The sequence below is a fragment of the Saccopteryx bilineata genome, chromosome 1 (assembly GCF_036850765.1).
Source record: "Saccopteryx bilineata isolate mSacBil1 chromosome 1, mSacBil1_pri_phased_curated, whole genome shotgun sequence".
In the NCBI taxonomy this organism is placed as follows: domain Eukaryota; kingdom Metazoa; phylum Chordata; class Mammalia; order Chiroptera; family Emballonuridae; genus Saccopteryx; species Saccopteryx bilineata.
This window is the reverse complement of record NC_089490.1, coordinates 31,110,197-31,129,003: the sequence shown is the minus strand read 5'-3', so window position 1 is coordinate 31,129,003 and position 18,807 is coordinate 31,110,197. Positions and strand designations below refer to the sequence as shown.

The 18,807-nt window shown below is 37.8% G+C and overlaps 1 protein-coding gene across 11 annotated transcripts in view; it reads right to left on the bottom strand.

Annotated features, from left to right (window-relative positions):
• Window positions 1-7,185: 7,185 nt before the first annotated feature.
• MLIP (muscular LMNA interacting protein) overlaps window positions 7,186-18,807 on the bottom strand; it is a 249,990-nt gene continuing 238,368 nt past the window's right edge. For 8 of the 11 annotated variants that reach the window (XM_066252764.1, XM_066252743.1, XM_066252755.1 and 5 more), the window contains one exon: window positions 14,647-17,844. In XM_066252764.1, coding sequence (XP_066108861.1) covers window positions 17,812-17,844 — 33 coding nt within the window. In that variant the 3' untranslated portion in view covers window positions 14,647-17,811. Of the gene's footprint in view, window positions 8,556-14,646; window positions 17,845-18,807 lie in introns of those variants that run through there. The other 3 variants (XM_066252768.1, XM_066252746.1, XM_066252752.1) reach the window with 1 other exon arrangement.

The following is an 18,807-nucleotide window of genomic DNA, read 5'->3' as shown; positions in this document are numbered from 1 at the left end:
CAAATCGTTCAAGTTGAGTGAAACTCCACCTTTTTCCTGTTTAGGGTGGTCCTGGGCCTGAGATCTCCACACTTGCATCAGAGTCTTCCATATGGCAAATTTTCTAGAATATTGGTCCATAGAGTAAGAGATCAGCACCTCAGGGAAGTGTCATATCAGAGCCAAAGGCGTGTTTCAAAGTCAAGTTGCCAATCTGAAGAGAGCCTAGCAATGAGAAAGAGCCTAACACATCAGTGAGCATGAGGGGCTGAGAAGATGGAAGGTCTGAGTAGGTGGAAGGGGTGGAAGAGCACCCTGTCACGGAAGCTCTGTGTCCAGGTCCTGCCACTAAGGCTCAGGATGCCTGGACAACTCCAGAGTAGGCAAACAAAATAGGTTTGGTTTTGTTTTTATTTATTTTACCATGATGATTTCAATTTGCCTATGTTTTCACTTTCTGTAAAGGACTAGAAGAAGGAAGAAAGCTGTGGTAGACTTTTAGCTGAGATTTTTAGATACTACTTTTGGTAGACGTATGGCCTAAACTATTATTTTTCTCTTAGGAAGGGCTCTGAGGAAAGAAACTATTATTATTTGGGGAAATCAATAATCCTTGATTGAGTAGGGAGAAAATCTGAAAAAGGGATATTAAAACAGTTGCATAAACATTAAATAGCAATATGTGGATGGAGCAGAGCAAAAAGACAGAAGATGGGAGAAGCTGAACATTACTAGGTAGAAGCAAAAGACACCAGTTTGGCATAAATGCTTCATTCCCTTTTAACAACAGAAATATGAAATCCAATTTAATACCATTTGATACCATACTATAATCCCTTGTCTTCCCTATCCCTCACCGTTATCCACAAATCTCCCATAACTGTCTGTTCCACACCTTGTTGGAGGCGACTTTGAGGTTAGGATTGTCATGTTGATAGGTTGTGACCCACACCGAGGACACTCTAAAATGAAAAGTAGAGCAAGAATATTCCGCAGGAGCTAAAAATTTGTTCTACAGGAAGTCAGGTAAAAAATAAATTTTGGAGAATTCACAGAACTTTGGAGAGGGCATTGCATTTTTCTTAGCCAAAAAGGTATGCATCCAAGCTAGTTTTAACCAGAGGTAAGATTCTATATATACTATTGAGAGCAATTTAACAAATGTGTTCTGAGATGGTGAATAAATCACACTGGGCTTTCTTGACTTCTCAGGGAACAGCATGGTGTAACAGCAGTTTTCAGCGTCAGAGTGGTAGAGCATTCTGAAAGAGAGAGAGGGGTGGACAGCTGGTATACCAGCTGAAGTGCATATTCTCTCTAAATCCTCTTTTATTGTCATGGAGTGCTAAGTGAGACACAATTTTTTAAAAAAAAGAAAAAAAAATACATTAGTCCTTCGTAGTTTGAGAAAAAAGTCACCTTGAGGCAGATTTTGTTAAATTGGGAAGAATTGCTTGAGCGGTATGGGCCCATCAAGGTTGGCTGAGAGAAGTAGAACCTGGATGCCAACAGGGAGTTCACCTTGCACGCAGAAGTCTTTGGGCCAGGAGAGCCGGAGCACAATGTCGGGACATGGTCATTCCGATGTACTATTCACAGGGCAAGTGGAGATGGGAGCTATCAATTTGAAAAGTAAAAACAATTGAAGGAATTTGCAGCCCAGCCTGGTGGAGAAGCTCTCACCTGTTATGGTCGCCCTTCAGCAGCTCTTGGTGACGTGCCCAAACAGATGTATTTTCCACTGGAGTGTTATGGTGGGCATATGTTATGAGGAAACAAACAAACAAATAAAAACAAACACACTGAAGCAAAAGAGATAAAAATTCAAATCCAATCCTGCTCTATCCTAGCCTTGGGCTTTAATCTCCCTCAGCTTCAGTTTACTTCTCTGTATTACTGAAGCAGTAATGGCCACCTTGTATGACTTTGGGGAGGATAAAATAAAACAAGTTAACGTATCTAGATGAGTCTACCTTTGATGTTGGCCTTTCAGGGGCTCATAACAAACACTAGTTCTTTCCTTTCTCGGTTCTGATCGGTGTAAGAAAGGATAATAAAAGAAAAATATATACTGTTTCTTTAAACATTCTTATTTTCTGTCCTGTATATTTGAGTTGAGATTTATTCTAAATATTTACAACCAAAATGATGGTGAGTCTTTTTTTTCTTCCGCACAATTCAGTAATATATTGCCAAATTTAGATCATTTATTATTTCTATCATATACGTAGCTTAAATGTATTCAGCTTAATTACATTATCCACCCTTATTTGATGGATACAAAAACACTGACTATATTTCCTCCTGCTGCCAGTAAAATAAACAATGCCACAACATGCTTATCTTAACCATATAGAACATCCCCTACTTCTTCCCATTTATCTAACATACTGATGTAAGGATCTTTTTGGTTTTTAAAAGTTTTCATTATAATCACTAAAAGATATTATTCTAAAAAAATTTTACAGGCCCCACTTTATATATTCTGGTTCAAGAGGCTTGGGGAAAATACAGGAAATGAGCTTTAATGAAGCACATTCACTCATCCTAAGACAAGTGGTCTTGGTCTCTCTGAAAGATATAGCTAGGAATAGAAGAGGCCCATCGTGCTGAAACACAAACCATCCGCTCCTCAATTTCAAACTTTTGAGTCAAAGTTCCTAAAACTGAGCAACAAATTTACATAATTATTTTAATAGGAAGGAAACCAAGGAAAGAAAAATCTAGTCTGACACATATTTTGCTGATGAAAAAACTGAGCCTCCTAAGGGCAGACTAATGAGTCCCCGAGAACGCACAGCTAGTTTATCCTGAAAGTTCTCCACTTACGAAAGCGTCATTGTCTTCCCTACAGGAGCACGGCATCCCAGCATCTATATCTGTAGTAAATACGTTCAGGTAACTGTATACGTGCCTTGTGTGTGGATGCTTGTCAAAGACAGAATCCTTCTCTAGAAGAGTTTAAAACATTAAAAATAATTCAACATTAACAATTTAAAGTACACTGTAACAGTATAAAAATTTCCCACTCGGTGCTAAATGTAGCTTTCAAAAGATTTATTTTACATGCGTTTTCATTGTTTTATCAACATGATGACAAAGTTAAAATGGGGGATATTTATTGCAAAAAAGAAAAAAAAACAAATGGAACTGTGATTTTTCAACTTTTATTATAGAATCAGTGTGCACGTGATATTCTGCAACTCTCTTCATCCTAGTTCAAGGTAGGTCCTTGAATAAAAATTGTTGTACCAGTGAATATATTTCTGTTTAGGAATTCAACTCTTTTTCTGCAAGTAAAATCTGGGACTAGTGATAGGATTGGAAACTCAAAGGATAACATACATATTTTAATTTTCTCTCTCTCAGGAAGATATTAGTTTTATGAAAAAGAAATGCTGGGAAAGAAATGATCTTTTTAAGATTATTAACCTAGATTACAATAATTAGCAAAAGCTTGAGTTCTTGTTGGTGTACTTTCCACAATTCTGTTGAACCTATCTAATGTTTTTATAACTGTTTAACAATTCTTTAAAAAAAAAATTCAGAGCATGGCCTACTACATATTGTTCAAAATCTACTTCTTTTTCTAATATTAAATGACTCAAGTAAAAAGTTTTCCATATATTTATCTGTTCATCAGAAGAAAAAAAAACTTATGCTTCTATTGATAATGTCTCCACAATTTTTACAATTTTTACCTAAACTAGTGTTGATTAAAAAAGAAACAACTGAACTATGACCCAATAGAGTTGGCAAAAATCACAGGAATTCCTACTGCCTTGAGTAATTTAATTTAGCTCAAATTCATTTGAAAATCCCTCCTAAGTCTTGTGAGGAATATTTTGCAGTCCCATTCCCATTATAGCCCAATGTTTTGCTTCTCCATTAGTGTCTTCACAAAAATTTTTCTTGGCTAAATATTGACCAGCAGTGTCTTCTTTCTTTGTAGTTGAATCTCCTAGTGTTTCTATTTTAGAGATTTCTGTTTAGTATTTGTTAGTCTCCACCTGTAGATACCTGGATAATTTAATACTTTTTTTTTGTCATTTTGTTTTTATATTATTTACTCCCTCTGCTTTGTTTTGTAGTTTCATTTCTTTAATTTATTCCCAGAGCTTTAGTTAAGAAAAATCTGAACACAAGTACTTAAGTGATACAAAGAAATTTTTCAGAAAAGAATCTATTAAAAAAAACCTTATAAGAAGAAAGTATAGCATATTCATTAAAATAATTGAATTCTAGTCAAGTAAATTGAAAATAATATGTTCTAAAAACATGAGAGAAATGTAATGTTTAATGTTACAATATATCAAAGAATTATGTTGAAAGTCCTGAAAATGTAATATATATTTTATGCAAATTTGGTAATATTTCATAATTACCATATGATTTTTCTAAGGCTTCTAGACGTGCTTTAAAGAAAACAATTTCTCCTTCTTACAACACAGTTGTCCTCTCATCTTGTTGATTGAATTTCTAATACATAAAGGTTGTTTCAAATATGAAAATTTATGGCAGTCTAGTTAGAAAAGCAATTTTTGTTCCCATTACTAATTACAGAATCTTCTGCTTGTCCAATAAATAAAATCTTGAGAATATTGTCTTATTATTTAAGCTTTTGATTAACTCTAGCTTCCTGCACTTGACTTAAGAGACTATAAAGAGCAATATTCAATACACTGCTATTCTTCCCAAATTACAATTTCATAAGAAAATAGTGGACCCTGGTGGTTAATCATAATGAAAAGTAGAAAAAACAACCTTTAAGAAGAGAAAAGTCACTACTAGGTGAATATTGGTTGTCAAGCATTAGGGAAACTACCCCAGTTCCTCTCCTCTAAGTGGAATGAACTCTCAGACATGTTCAACCTTGTGCCATAGAACTCTGCGGTGGAATGAGCCCCACTTGACCATTACTGTAATTGTCTATTCAGGGGTCCCCAAACTTTTTACACAGGGGGCCAGTTCACTGTTCCTCGAACCATTGGAGGGCCACCACATACAGTGCTCCTCTCAATGACCACCAATGAAAGAGGTGCCCCTTCCAGAAGTGCAGCAGGGGGCTGGATAAACGGCCTCAGGGGACCGCATGCGGCCCCGGGCCGTGGTTTGGGGACGCCTGGTCTATATAATAGATTCTCTATTGGTTCCTTCCCTAACTTTCTTCCTCACTTTCTCAGCAGTGTTCTTTGTGATCCACTTCCTTGTCTCAGAATCTGCTTCCCAGAAAAAGACACAGCAAGACACAGCCTCAGAATCTGTCTATTCCATAATACATATTTCCACTTCCTTCCTCCTCACAAACATCCATTGTATTCTTAAGCTCCTCAGGCCACTGTATGCTCATACAAACCAATCCTAAAAGCAGCCAATTCTGCATGTTGTTCCCACAACCAAACTTACTCCTTGAGTCATCATGCTCTTACAACTCTGATCTTTACTGAGAAACCAAACAAGTAGATTAGGCTAGTGGTTCTCAAAGTGTGCACCAGGGCATACTAGTGTGCCCTAGAAGATTTCCAGATGTGCCTTATGGTATTCCAGAGAAATATGTGCCTGTTGGGAACTAAAAAACCAACAGGTTTTTGGGAGTTTAGATTTTTGGGGGACAGAGGTGTGGGGAATTGGCTATAAGCTGACAGTCTGCCCAACCCCCCACCTCACTTACCTGATTAGGTTGCAAAAGGCCATTAAGCTGTGGTGCTGGATTGTTTACACTACCCGCCATGTTCCCCGAAAGACTGGAGGCAAGTTTCTTCTATCCTTTGTTTGTTGTAAAGCTAAGATGATATGTATGGTGGGAGTTTTGGATTGATGATTAAACATAAGGAGTTGTTTCTTAAAACCTTTTGGATTTCTATAAAAGAAAAATATGTGGCAATATCTAAAAAAGCTTTGAACATTTTACTACAATTTTCAACATCCTATTTATGTGAATTAGAATTTTCAACCCTCAACACAATTAAGAGTAAAAAGAGAGGAATTCTTCAATGTATTGATGAGGAAATGAGACTTTGCCTTTCAAATATATGCCCAAACATTGAAGAAATTGCTAAGACACATCAGGCTCATGTTTCTCATAAACACAAGAATGAAAAAACTTAAACACATTCATGCCAGGACCTGCCGAATTTACTAAATCTAATTAAGAATGTAACTATATATATATATAGTTATGTATATATATATATATACGTAACTATATATATATAAAAGATAACTTTTTTGTCATTTTTGTTATTTTTTAGCCCCCTTTATTTACAAATTCTAAAAAGCATAACTCAAAAAATATAACATAAAAATGTTTTTTAATGTCAGAATAAATTTAATTTTGTCATATTTATTTCATTTAATTAACATAAAATCACACTTGGACTTTATATTTTTTTCTTTAATATTTGACTTAATTATTATAACATATTTCTCAGTAATTTGTGTATAGTGCGCCTACAATTATTTGTAGGATTTTAAATGCGCCTTGACTTCAAAAAGTTTGAGAACCACTGGATTAGGCCATGACTTTCACAGGCAGCCAGCTTTGCTAGAAATAACATAATAGGAAAGTCAAAAGATCTTGTACTAGCTTTATAATTCTCTACTTAGGTACTCTCAGTCAAATAACCCTGTAGGTTGTTTTTCAATGAAATGAAGACAATACCACCTGACAACTGCAATTATTTAAAGCGTATAACATTTTCAAGAATTGGAAAACTTAATAGGAAAGGATGCCCTGTTCAAGTAAATTTCCCATCTCAAAAGTTGCCTTTAATGATATTCTAGCCTAGCCTAGTGTTTCAAAGCTCAGACCGTTAAAGAAGAACATGGGGATCTAAGAGCCTAAAGCATTGCTGGTGGGGACAGAAATGAATAGACACATTCTAGAGAGTAGCAATCTGGGGGGACTTAGTCAAATTAAGTACATGTATATTCATGATTAAACAATCTTGAGTGTATATGACAGAGAAATTCTCACCAAGGTCCACATGGGGGCATAGGCAAGGACATGTGTCACAACCATTCCTGGTAGAGGGAACCATCCTGAAACACCAGCCCTGGGGCTGTTGGGCTGGGGAAATGTGATGATGGCACACCATGCAGTTGTGAGGAAACATTCATGAGATATTCGCAGAGCAATGTGCAAAGAGCTTAAAAACCACAGTGCTGAGTGAGGGAAAAGAACATTAAAAAATGGAATATAAACAATAATGCCATTTACGTTTATTAAACAAATGTGAAGACAAAAACAATGCATATCTTCAAAACATATAAGAATATATATTAAACATATAAAAATGTGTGCCTACAGCAGGCGATGATACAAATTGTTATAAAGGGTCACCCAATTAGTTGTCTAATAAAACTATACAGGAGAGGGGCCTTGCTCAAATAAGTCTGCCATGACCTTGGTAGTGTGATCAAGTCAACCTTTTATACCCAAAGTCAAAGCATGAATGAATAAATGAATGGACAAATGATTGAATAAAAGGCTTGGATTTGGAATCCTGATTGGATTTGAATTCTGCTTGTGCCACTTAGTATCTTGATTTAATTTGGGAGGCCTGTTTTTACACACATGAAATATGAATAATAATATTTTACAGGCTCATTGTGAAAATTAAAGTAAATTCGTGTGAAGCACTTGGTTTGGGGCCTGGCACATGCAAAGAGCACAGGAAATATGTAGTAGAATTATTATCAATAATCTAAAGTGATGATTCACACAATGTAGAAGGTTTTATTGGAGGAGAGATGAGCAGAGAACTTGACTAAGGCTCCCCGGCTCTTCTCCCACTAACTGAAGAGATATGAGAATTTTATATGTCCAGGTGCCACCTGGTGACTGAGAATGAAACACTCCAACATGGTAGGCAGAGATGGAGGAGGCCAACTCTTCTGTAGGCAACTCTCTGCTCTGCCCTGAGTGGGATGATAGGAGGATGAAGCCTATCATGGTCTGAGGGTGCTCTGGCTCAGACAGAGCTGACTTCGAGGAGAACATGACTTACATGCACAGGGTAAGTAAATCAGCCATTAAATAAAACTGATGCTGGGAAACAGTCACAACTGGCCCTGGTGCGTTAGCTCAGCTGGTTACAGCATCATTCCCATATGTCAAGGTTGTGGGTTCAATCTCTGTGCAGGGCACATACAGGAATTAACCAAGTAATGCATAAATAAGTGCAGCAACAAATCGATAGTTCTCTCTCTCTTTAGAACCAATAAAAATTAGAAGAACAAAGAAAAACAGTCACTATTTACCCACTATTCTTCTTTATTTTGCTGCTAAATATAAGGGCAGCTGGGTACTGCTGTCAGCTTGGTATAAGGCACTAAAGACGAGCAGTGGTGTGAGAAGCAGTAGGTAAATCTCTCCTAGGCTGGCTGATATTGAGTACTGAGATGTTATATGCTTGCAAGAAACTTTTCTCTAGTTCTGCTGCTGCACTGCTAAAGGGAACATTAATACTAAAAAGAAAAAAAAAAGATAAATGTTAAATCTAGTAAATGATGCACCAGCATTCCAAAACTCTTTAGTACAGCCTGGATTTTTTGCTTCTGCTCCAACTTCATTGCTGAAAAATAAGAAAAAATAGTAGTCAGGTTATAGAGACAATTTTTTTTTTTAAATACATGCCAAAATGGACACATTAACATTTGGCCATAGCATCTCATTTTCTTTTAATGGCTTATAGTAGAAAATTTTTATTTTTTTCCCTTGGTAGCTGTTTTCTTGTCACACAATTAATGGCAGAATAAAGACACACAGCTTAACTTCACATCAGAGACTGATCTTGTAAGGCTCCACAGGGCCATCCTGGCCTCCTGCAGGGGTTGCAATAGCTTTGAAGGGCGGGGCCGCTAAGGAACTGCACACCAAGTCCTACCCAAAACCCCTCCCAGTTCCATCACTTGGCTGCTGCTGTCCCTATCTTTTTTTTTTTTTCTTTTTCTGAAGCTGGAAACGGGAAGAGACAGTCAGACAGACTCCCGCATGCGCCCGACCAGGATCCACCCAGCACGCCCACCAGGGGGCAACGCTCTGCCCACCAGGGGGCGATGCTCTGCCCCTCCGGGGCGTCGCTCTGTTGCGACCAGAGCCACTCTAGCGTCTGGGGCAGAGGCCAAGGAGCCATCCCCAGCGCCTGGGCCATCTTTGCTCCAATGGAGCCTCGCTGCGGGAAGGGAAGAGAGAGACAGAGAGGAAGGAGTGGGGGATGGGTGGAGAAGCAAATGGGTGCTTCTCCTGTGTGCCCTGGCCGGGAATCGAACCTGGGACTTCTGCACGCCAGGCTGACGCTCTACCACTGAGCCAACCGGCCAGGGCCTGTCCCTATCTTTTAACATTGACCATATCACTCCCTCAAATGTAAACTCTAAAACAAGGGGGCAAAGTGAACCAGGATGGAATTAAGTCCTAGCTCTTGCAAATAAAATGTTACAAAAGACAGAGACAGCAAATGAACCTCTTGCCTTTTCTTCATATATTCAGTCAAATGGTTTTATAATGTAGTCATGCAGCAGAGAAGTGATGCTAATAATTTATTTATCCATCCAATTTCCATGTGTTTCTATTTGATAGGGGTTGACTGTCTAGAACAGATCAGATAAATGTAACTGCCTGGAAATGGGTATTAGCAAATTATATAATTAAAGACAAAGCATAAAAGAAAGTGTCAGACACTGAGCCAAATGTGAAATTTGGTCTGGAAACATCACTCTGCTATAATGTAATAGAATGACACCAATGGAAGGAAATGACCAGATGCCAAGTCATGGCTGACAATGGAGCATTCTAAAATGGCTGCTGGAGAATAAAAGTGGTCAGTTACCCCTCTGGAGGCATGCACCCTGCTTTGCCTTGGACTGAACATGGCGAGAGGAAGCAGTGGTCTGAGAGAGCCACGCTGAGGGCTGGCTGTGAGAACATGGGCTGTGTGCAAGGGGCCGCTAGAGCATACAGGAAACCTGACCACGGCATGGCCGAGAGGCCACCTAGCATTGTGAGGCAGGGGTACGTTCTGTATCACTTAGGGAGAAGCTGCACTTGTTAGACCAAAAAGAAGAGTTAGAGAAAGAAGAACTAAAACAAAGGGGTAGCTCCATGACTGGGCTGATTTGTTCTGGCCAAAGAAAATCAACAGTCATGATATGAGTGAGCTGTAGCTTTCACCATCTGGGATTCTCTGAAGCTTTAGGTTGAAAGGAGTCGGTGACTAAATCACATATCTCTTTTTCTTTCTAACAAATAAAAACTGTGCTTTATTTAGATCTTCCTGAAAGTACCGACTTTTGGTAGCTAGTACTACAAGAGATGTAAAGAAATCACCAGGATTTGGCTAACAATTATTAATGCTACATATCCCATATTCTAAGCACTTTATAAAGCATTACTGCAGATATTCACCGCAATCCTTTGATCTCGTTTTACAGAGAATTAAATTGAGGCTGAAAAAGATTAAATATCATGCTCAAGGACGCAGCACTTGAAATTAAGCCCTAGTCTTTCAGTGTTTTCTATTTGTTTTTGTTGTTCTTGTGACCATTAGTTTGTCTTAGCCATACTTAAAACATAGATGGTGTCTGACTTGTCACCCAAAGAGTTTAAACAGAAGATATATAAGGAAATACTTGTAGATAGGATTAAAGCACTAGATATAATGTTGGATTAAATGCCTGCAACATTCTCTCTCGAAGATTTTATAATTACATAATAATTAAATCAGATTGAGGAGGAATAGGCAGTGTGTCCTCTGACACCACGCTGGCCACCTCAGCGCTATCGCTCAGGCGTCCGGAGCCCACCGAGCAAAGAAATGCTGGCGCCACAATTCATCAGCATTCCACCATGACAGGCAGAGGCATGGCTTTAGACATTCTGTGAACTTTTTACTTTCCTTTGCCAATCTCAATATAGGTAAAGAGCTAAATAACTTATTTGGGGGAGGGCAAAGGTTGACATATAGGATAGCAGAAAAAATGAAAATCATTAAATAAATAGATAAATTCTTATTTTCAGACTAGCATCCTGTCAGTTAAGGCTCAGTATTGTCAGTTGGACAACACACTTTAAGTCTAAGGACACAAGGAAAAAAAAAAAAGCAACTCAAGGCATTTAGAAAATCATTATTTTGAAGGGAGTCGAATTCCAAAATATGTTTCTTTAGAGTTTACTTTGGGTAATAGGTGATGTAGTGTTGTGAAACTTTAAGCCAATGTGACAGAAAGCATTTTTTATTAAAGAATGTGCTATGTACACTGATTTTTCATTACCTTTTAATACCAAACCCTCTGTGCATACTCTTCTCTGCCAAATGGAAACAAAATGATCTCCATGCACGTTCATGTACATATGAAACCAGACTTCACACATACAGAACAAAAAGTAATTTCCAGAAAATTGTATCATAATATTATTAATTGCTACATGTTTTTTCCTGAAAGATTTTAAATGTATTTTGAACATTTACATAACCACTAACTCTGGCATAAAGACACAAGATCTTGTACTAGAATTTATTGTCCACAAGCCAGAAGCTATAAAACATTCAGTAATTAAGGTCCCATAAAGACATCACGATAGAAAATACAAGTATAATGGACTCTAGAGAGCACAACATTGAATCTTAGGGTAAAAAATATTTAATATCTGGATGACCTGAGCTTTAAACAGTTATTAACATGGATTTTTTTTTTTTGTGTGTGTGTGTGTGAGAGAGAGATGGACAGAGAGACAGAGAAAGGGACAGATAGGGACAGACAGACAGAAAGGGAGAAAGATGAAAAGCATCAATTATTTTATGGTGGCACCTTAGTTGTTCATTGATTCCTTTCTCATATGTGCCTTGACTGGGGGCTACAGCAGAGCCAGTGGCTCCTTACTCAAGCCAGTGCCACTGCGCTCAAGCTGGTGAGCCAGTGCTCAAGCCAGCGACCTTGGGTATTTGAACTTGGGTCCTCTCTATCACAGTCCAATGTTCTATCCACTATGCCACCACCAGGTCAGTCTAATGTGGATCTTATATTGTTTGTTTATCTTGAAAGCTAGCATACAGAAGAATGTAAATCATTCCAGCTCCTGACTTCTGCTTAGCTTTGTCAGGACTCAACACTACAAAACCCAACGTCGATCTCCTGAGATGACTTTATAGGAGAGACCTCATAATTGTCAGTCCCCCACCTGTCCTAGAGCAGATTCAGCTAAGTCCCTAGAAAAGAGAAAGAAATGAGGTTTCTTTCATTTTATTGGCTACTTCAGCATAAGGCTCTCTCAGATTTCAGTTCTGTCCTTTGTCAACCAGGTATAAGGAAAAATAGAAATGAAAAATAAGAGGCTTAGTCCTCCTGTTGAAAATAAATTCCTCATTCTCTATTCTTAGAGCATTTATTTACATTAGAAAACTTGTCACTTTGAGCAAATTCTCAATTCTTTAAGATGTATATAAGTCCTTTTGAAAATTATATGGGCGTTTTTTCAGGTTTAAGACCCAGGAAAATTGTTCTCAAGGACTTGAGAATGAAGTACCGTATTTCCCCATGTATAAGATGCACCTTAATTTTGGGGCGCAAAATTTGAAAAAAAATTGTATTATATAAAGTTATTAAACTCAAGTTTTATTCATTATGAAATTTATACAATTCCTCACCACTGTCAAAACTCCCATCCATTAGCTTGTCCTCATCTGTGTCTGATGACAAATCACTGTCTTCATATATTGCCTCGTCCTCAGTTCCATCTATGGCGTTTGAAATGCCACACTTCTACAACCACTGTATAAGACACACCCAGTTTTTAGACCCCAAATTTTTTGTCAAAGATGCATCTTATACATGGGGAGATACGGTAAACATCCATGTGAGATAGCGCCCCTAGCGCTGACTTTCTGAGACAGGGTAAGAGCCTCACTCTAGCTGATACCAGACTCCAAGTTGTAAAACCACCTCCTGTCATAAAAATATGAAAAGCTTATTTTTCCTTCATGTAAAACCAGTTAACTGACACAGATGTTCACTCCCACTTACCTGGTGATAAAGGATAAACTATGCATAATAAAAGGTGCTGTCAAGCCCTCTTACTGGCAGATGAATTGAATTATTATTTATCTTGAGAATATGCCTATATTCTTGATGATATGAAGGGTGAAATTTCTTTCTGACTTTGAAATCTCTTAGTGATTTTTCTCTGATACATATCACATTCTGGTCAACACTTACTCAATAAGATTGTTTTCTTTCTCTACAGCTTTTGTGAAGAGAAATTCTGTGTTGGGAGAGGAAATGTTTTTAAAAATTATATTTCCCCAACACAGACTAGGGCTGACAACACAGGCAAGTCATTTTGACAGGGTCTACTGGTGCAAAATCTGGTGACAGGGGTGTCCTTCCCTGTATTATATTCTTGCCTACCTGCATGCCCGGGACAGGTGCTCATATGAGGTGTCTTTATAAGACAAATATACTCTGGCCCTCTGCTCAGTTGTCTATCATAGTATATGAATCTTCTTTTAATAGCAGTTAGTAATATCCATATTCTAAATTCTAGCCTGAGATTACAACCTTGAACTCTTTAATCCAAGATTTATTGAAGCTTGATTTTGAGAAATAATATTTAGAGCAATTGCCTAAATGGAACGGAGTAAGCCCATTCCTCTTGATAATTTCATTTTTACCCTTGAATCTAACCAGAAAATGAGACTGGTTTTCACGGACAAGTTGCTTATTTTCTCTTTTCTATGTTGTCAACTGGAGAATAAAGGTAGAGAAATGAGATGCTTGTCTCATTAGATTAAAACTTTAGACATCAACGGGGGTTCTGAATTCAAAACAAAATGAGCACAATAAAAAGCTTATACACATCAAGGCAGCAAATCATTCATTGTTACCTTGCTGGTAAAACTATGATCTTGCTAACCCTTAAGTATTGATCAAAATTTACAAAGAGTTAAAATAAGAAAACAGGAGAAGAATTTGCCAGGTATGTGTTCTATGGCCAGCTAGTGAAAAATTAGCTCTCAAGTGGTGTTAATAAAAAGTAGATCTGAAACGTCAGAATCAAATGTATCTAATCACATTTTCAGAAATCAGTTGACCCTGAAATTAAAAGTAAAATAGGCCCAAGGACACATTAAGCAGGTGATGTGAGAATGGCAGATCTCTTTACATCTCATTCCCCAGTATGACTTTCACAATGAAACCTATAGAAAGAGAAGTGGGTTATAGAGTGGTTGTGGATCAGAGAGTTGCTGAATTCACACGACTTGGTGAATACAATCAGAAATAATTATTTCTACTAGAATTTATTTTCTTCTGAGTAACTCTGCTCAAAAATCATATATCTCAGTCAGAGTTTGCTCGAAATTAGATGGTGTTAGCTATACACCTTCTTGGAGATTATTGCATTGGTGTGAATAATTGAAAACTATGAAAGTAACCTTCTTTGAAAATTGATCAGTGGCTGACTACAATGGTTAAAGCCATTATTTTGGGATCTCATCTGCTTGTATGAGAGCTCATCTCTGACCAAGTATTTTTTTAAGTACCACATTAAAAGCTAAATAAAACATTCTTTGGAATTTACTAGCCCCAAGACTCAGCTTGCACCAAATGCTACACCCAGCCTAACTATTTTCTAGTTCTGTGTGGAACACAAAGAAAACAGAAGCAAAGTACTGTATTAGGTTTTATTAAAGAAATTATAGTGAATCTCAACATACAACAGATCTCTCAAAATTAATCTATACAAGTTAAAGCAAATGTTAAACCTTTATGAAAGGAATATGTGGCCTGAATTTTTATTAATTGAAAACATTCCCTAAGACTAATTTTTAAATAATTCTCCTGCTTTTACTTTCAAGTTTTTGTTTCCATGATTAAATAAATGATTTGATTGGCTTTCCTAAATTACTGATGAAGAAGCTAGAATTTGAGGATTTCAACTTTTGTTGCATATTTGAATCACCAAGATTTAAAAACATAGCAATGTCGTTGTTCACCTTCAGAGATTCTCGGTTCAATTTGCCTGAGGTTGGACCCTGCTCATAGGACTGTTACAAAGGAGATGCTAATGTCCAGCCAGAGCACTCTTAGTTGTTCATTGATAGCTTCTCCTATGTGCCTTGTCTGGGGGGTTCCAGACAGTCCAGTGATCCCTTGCTCAAGCCAGCGACCTTGGGCTTCAAGATAGCAGCAACTGGCCCTGGCCGGTTGGCTCAGCGGTAGAGCGTCAGCCTGGCGTGTAGAGGTCCCGGGTTCGATTCCCGGTCAGGGCACATAGGAGAAGCGCCCATTTGCTTCTCCACCTCCCCCCCCCCCTTCCTCTCTGTCTCTCTCTTCCCCTCCCGCAGCCAAGGCTCCATTGGAGCAAAGATGGCCCGGGCGCTGGGGATGGCTCCTTGGCCTCTGCCCCAGGCGCTAGAGTGGCTCTGGTCGCGGCAGAGCGACCCCCGGAGGGGCAGAGCATCGCCCCCTGGTGGGCAGAGCTTTGCCCCTGGTGGGCGTGTCAGGTGGATCCCGGTCGGGTGCATGCGGGAGTCTGTCTGTCTGTCTCTCCAAAAAAAAACAACAAAAAGATAGCAGCAACCTTTGGGCTCCAGCCAGCGATGATGGGATCATGTCCTTGATTCCACAATCAAGCCAGTGACCCTGCACTCAAACGGGTGAGCCTGCGCTCAAGCCGGCCATCTCTCAGTTTTGAACCTGGAGTCTCAGTGCCCCAGGTCATCACTCTATCCACTGTGCCACCACTGGTCAGGTGACATAGTTCTTTTTCAATGTACTTTATAAATCATATGACTTATGAAAATACTAAAGAAGTATAAATCTGTTTGGGAATAACCAAGCTAATATATAAAAAAAAAAAAACCCACTACAAATAGCATGATGGAATATAAGAAACGGGGGTCTGTTAGTAAGAGAGACAGGCTGCAGTTTTTAGACAATGAGGAAAAAACAAAGAGGTCAATTGTGAGATTCAATGAAGGATCTTTCCGTAATTATTTATTAGTACTAGATTGGGAGCTGGAATGCTTTACTCCTTAGACCATTTAGTTGTAAGATCAGCATTACTATATAAAAACAGATCATTTTATTTATTTATTTTCCTCTTCTAGTTTTTTTTAAAGGTTTTTAATTGGGCCCTGGCTGGTTAGCTCAGTGGGTTTTAAGAGTGTCATCCAGAAACAACAAGGTTGCCAGTTTGATTCCTGGTCAGGGCACACACAGGAAGCAACCAAAAAATGCACAACTGAGTAGAACAACAAATGTTCCTTCCCCCCTCGCCTCTCTCTCCCTCTGATCTCTGTCACTCTAAAAATCAATTAAAAGGAAGCCCTGCCCGAGCAGCTCAGTGGGCTGATTGTCATCCCAGAGCGCAGAGGCTGCCAGCTCCATTCCGGGGTCTGGCACACAAAGGAGCAGCTCGATGTTACTGTCTCTCTCTCCCCCTGCCTCTCTCAAAATTAATTAATTAATTAAGTATTTTAATTGAATTTATTGGGGTACAGGTTTCAGGTGTGCAGCTCCATAAACACCATCTGCACACTGCACGCTGCGCCCTCCACCCCAAGCAGTCTCTTTTCCATCCCCATGTCCCCATTTCCTGCCCCTTTGCCCTCCTCCACCTAGCCCCACCCCTCCTTCCTTCTGGCGATCACCGCTCCGTTGTCTATGGGTATACACATGTATGACTTTATCTTGCTTAATACTTTCACCTTCTGTCACCCAGTCTCCCAAACCCCCTCTCCTCTAACAGCTGTCATTCAAAACAGATATTCTTCTTGACTGATGCTTTTTATAGGTAAATAACTAACCAACAGAGGTTTGGAGGAAAAAAAAAAGGTATCAATATTACAGTCTGATCACATAATATAAGAAACAGTAAAATTTGTTAAATGGCTCCAAAATACACCAATGTTACTAAGAAGTAAAATACAGAACACTAGAAGCATAAAATATCCTTTTGCTTCATATTTACATTTATTTTCATACTATCTAACTTACTATCACTTACAATTGCTAAACTCTAATTTCTTTTATGGTGTTATTTATCTATTCCAAATATGAAGTTGAAATCGTTTTGTGACAATCTTATTCATTAGCTTAATTTTAAGTTTTGTCGCTAGGGCTATAATAATTGGTGCAAAAAATGCAAATAATACTACTCTACCCTACTTTTTTTTTTGACATAATAGCCTTTCAGCATTACCTAACATTCAAAAGTTTTTTATTCAGTATTTACTAACACATCTGGATGCTATTGTTAATCAACCAACTGATTTTTTATTATCTTTTAGAAACACTCTTATTATATAGCTATAGCCTATGTATATTTGAGCCAAAATTGTTGTTTGGAAGAAAGAGAACATTTGATTGTTATTTTTATACATTCACCTGGAATGTGAAAAATTTATTCAACCATTCTCCTCTTTTTGGATATATATAGTTGTACGATTTTTCACTATTACACAATTTGCCACCATCACACTGAAAGGGCTAGCCCATTTGACCAAGAGTTAATATTCTTAATATGTAAATGGAGCTTACAATGCAATAAGAAAAATATTGCCATACCAGTAGATAAATGCATAACTTAATGCAAAAGCAAAATAGATGAAAATAACAGAATATACATAATTTTTAAAATGCAAATGAAAACAAAATAATTTGTCCTTTTAAATTGCAAATATTTTAAAAAGAGAGACAGATTTAGATAACACAAGTAGAAAGTTAGATGAAGATAGAGCTAGATGGGTATAGTAGGGTATGTAAGAGCACAGGCTTCAGGCAGTCGGATCTGGATTCCTGATTGTGCAGAGATTTTCCAGCTATTTGGCTTTAACTGATGTCCATCAGCCTCAGTTTCCTCATCTGTAATATGGGAATAATAATAGTATTTAACTTGCAATGTTTTGGAAAGATTAAGTAAAATAATACTTATAAAGTGCATAATACTATTTAACATAGAGTGAGCACTCAATAAATTGGCAATTAGAATAGTTCCCAATGCAGCAAGCGTCCAGGGAAACAGGTGTGACAACAGGGTCCTGGTAGAATGAACCGCCAAATGTTTTCAGGAATATAGTTTAGCTATATGTATCAAAAGTCTTCTATATATTTGTTTTTTGTTTGTTTGTTTGTTTTAATTTTATTTATTCATTTTAGAGAGGAGAGAGAAAGGGAGAGAGAGAGACAGAGAGAGAAGGAGGGAGGAGCTGGAAGCATCAACTCCCATATGTGCCTTGACCAGGCAAGCCCAGGATTTCGAACCGGCAACCTCAGCATTTCCAGGTTGACACTTTATCCACTGCGCCACCACAGGTCAGGCCAGTCTTCTATATTTTTAGACTTATTGAACAAATCATCCTATTTTTTTAAAAATTAGAGATGTGATCAAGGATATAAATTTATATATCTACTCTTAACACACCTTTTGTATTTTAATGACTAATGTTTTAATAGAGAGGCACATTGGTCTTATATAATAAGGCTTTTAAAGTTAGCAAAAGTTGGAATTTACAGTTTATGAAAAATGAATAATATGCCCTAAATTGTGGAAAGAATACTTTGGGGGAAATATTCAGATCTTATTTGAAATTTTATTATTTTTACTGCTTTTTTACTATGCTTCCCCCCCCCCCTAAAATTGGAGGCTGCAAAATTGAGCATGGCTCATTTGTAAGAGTATCTGAAATGAATGAGTGAGCTCCCTTATTGCTTTCATAAAGTTCTTTAAACATATCACTTTTTTATTTATTACATTTATCACTTTGCATGAAGGGATATAGAAGAAGAAAACATTGTTTAATTATTTTTACTCTTTGATTAACATAA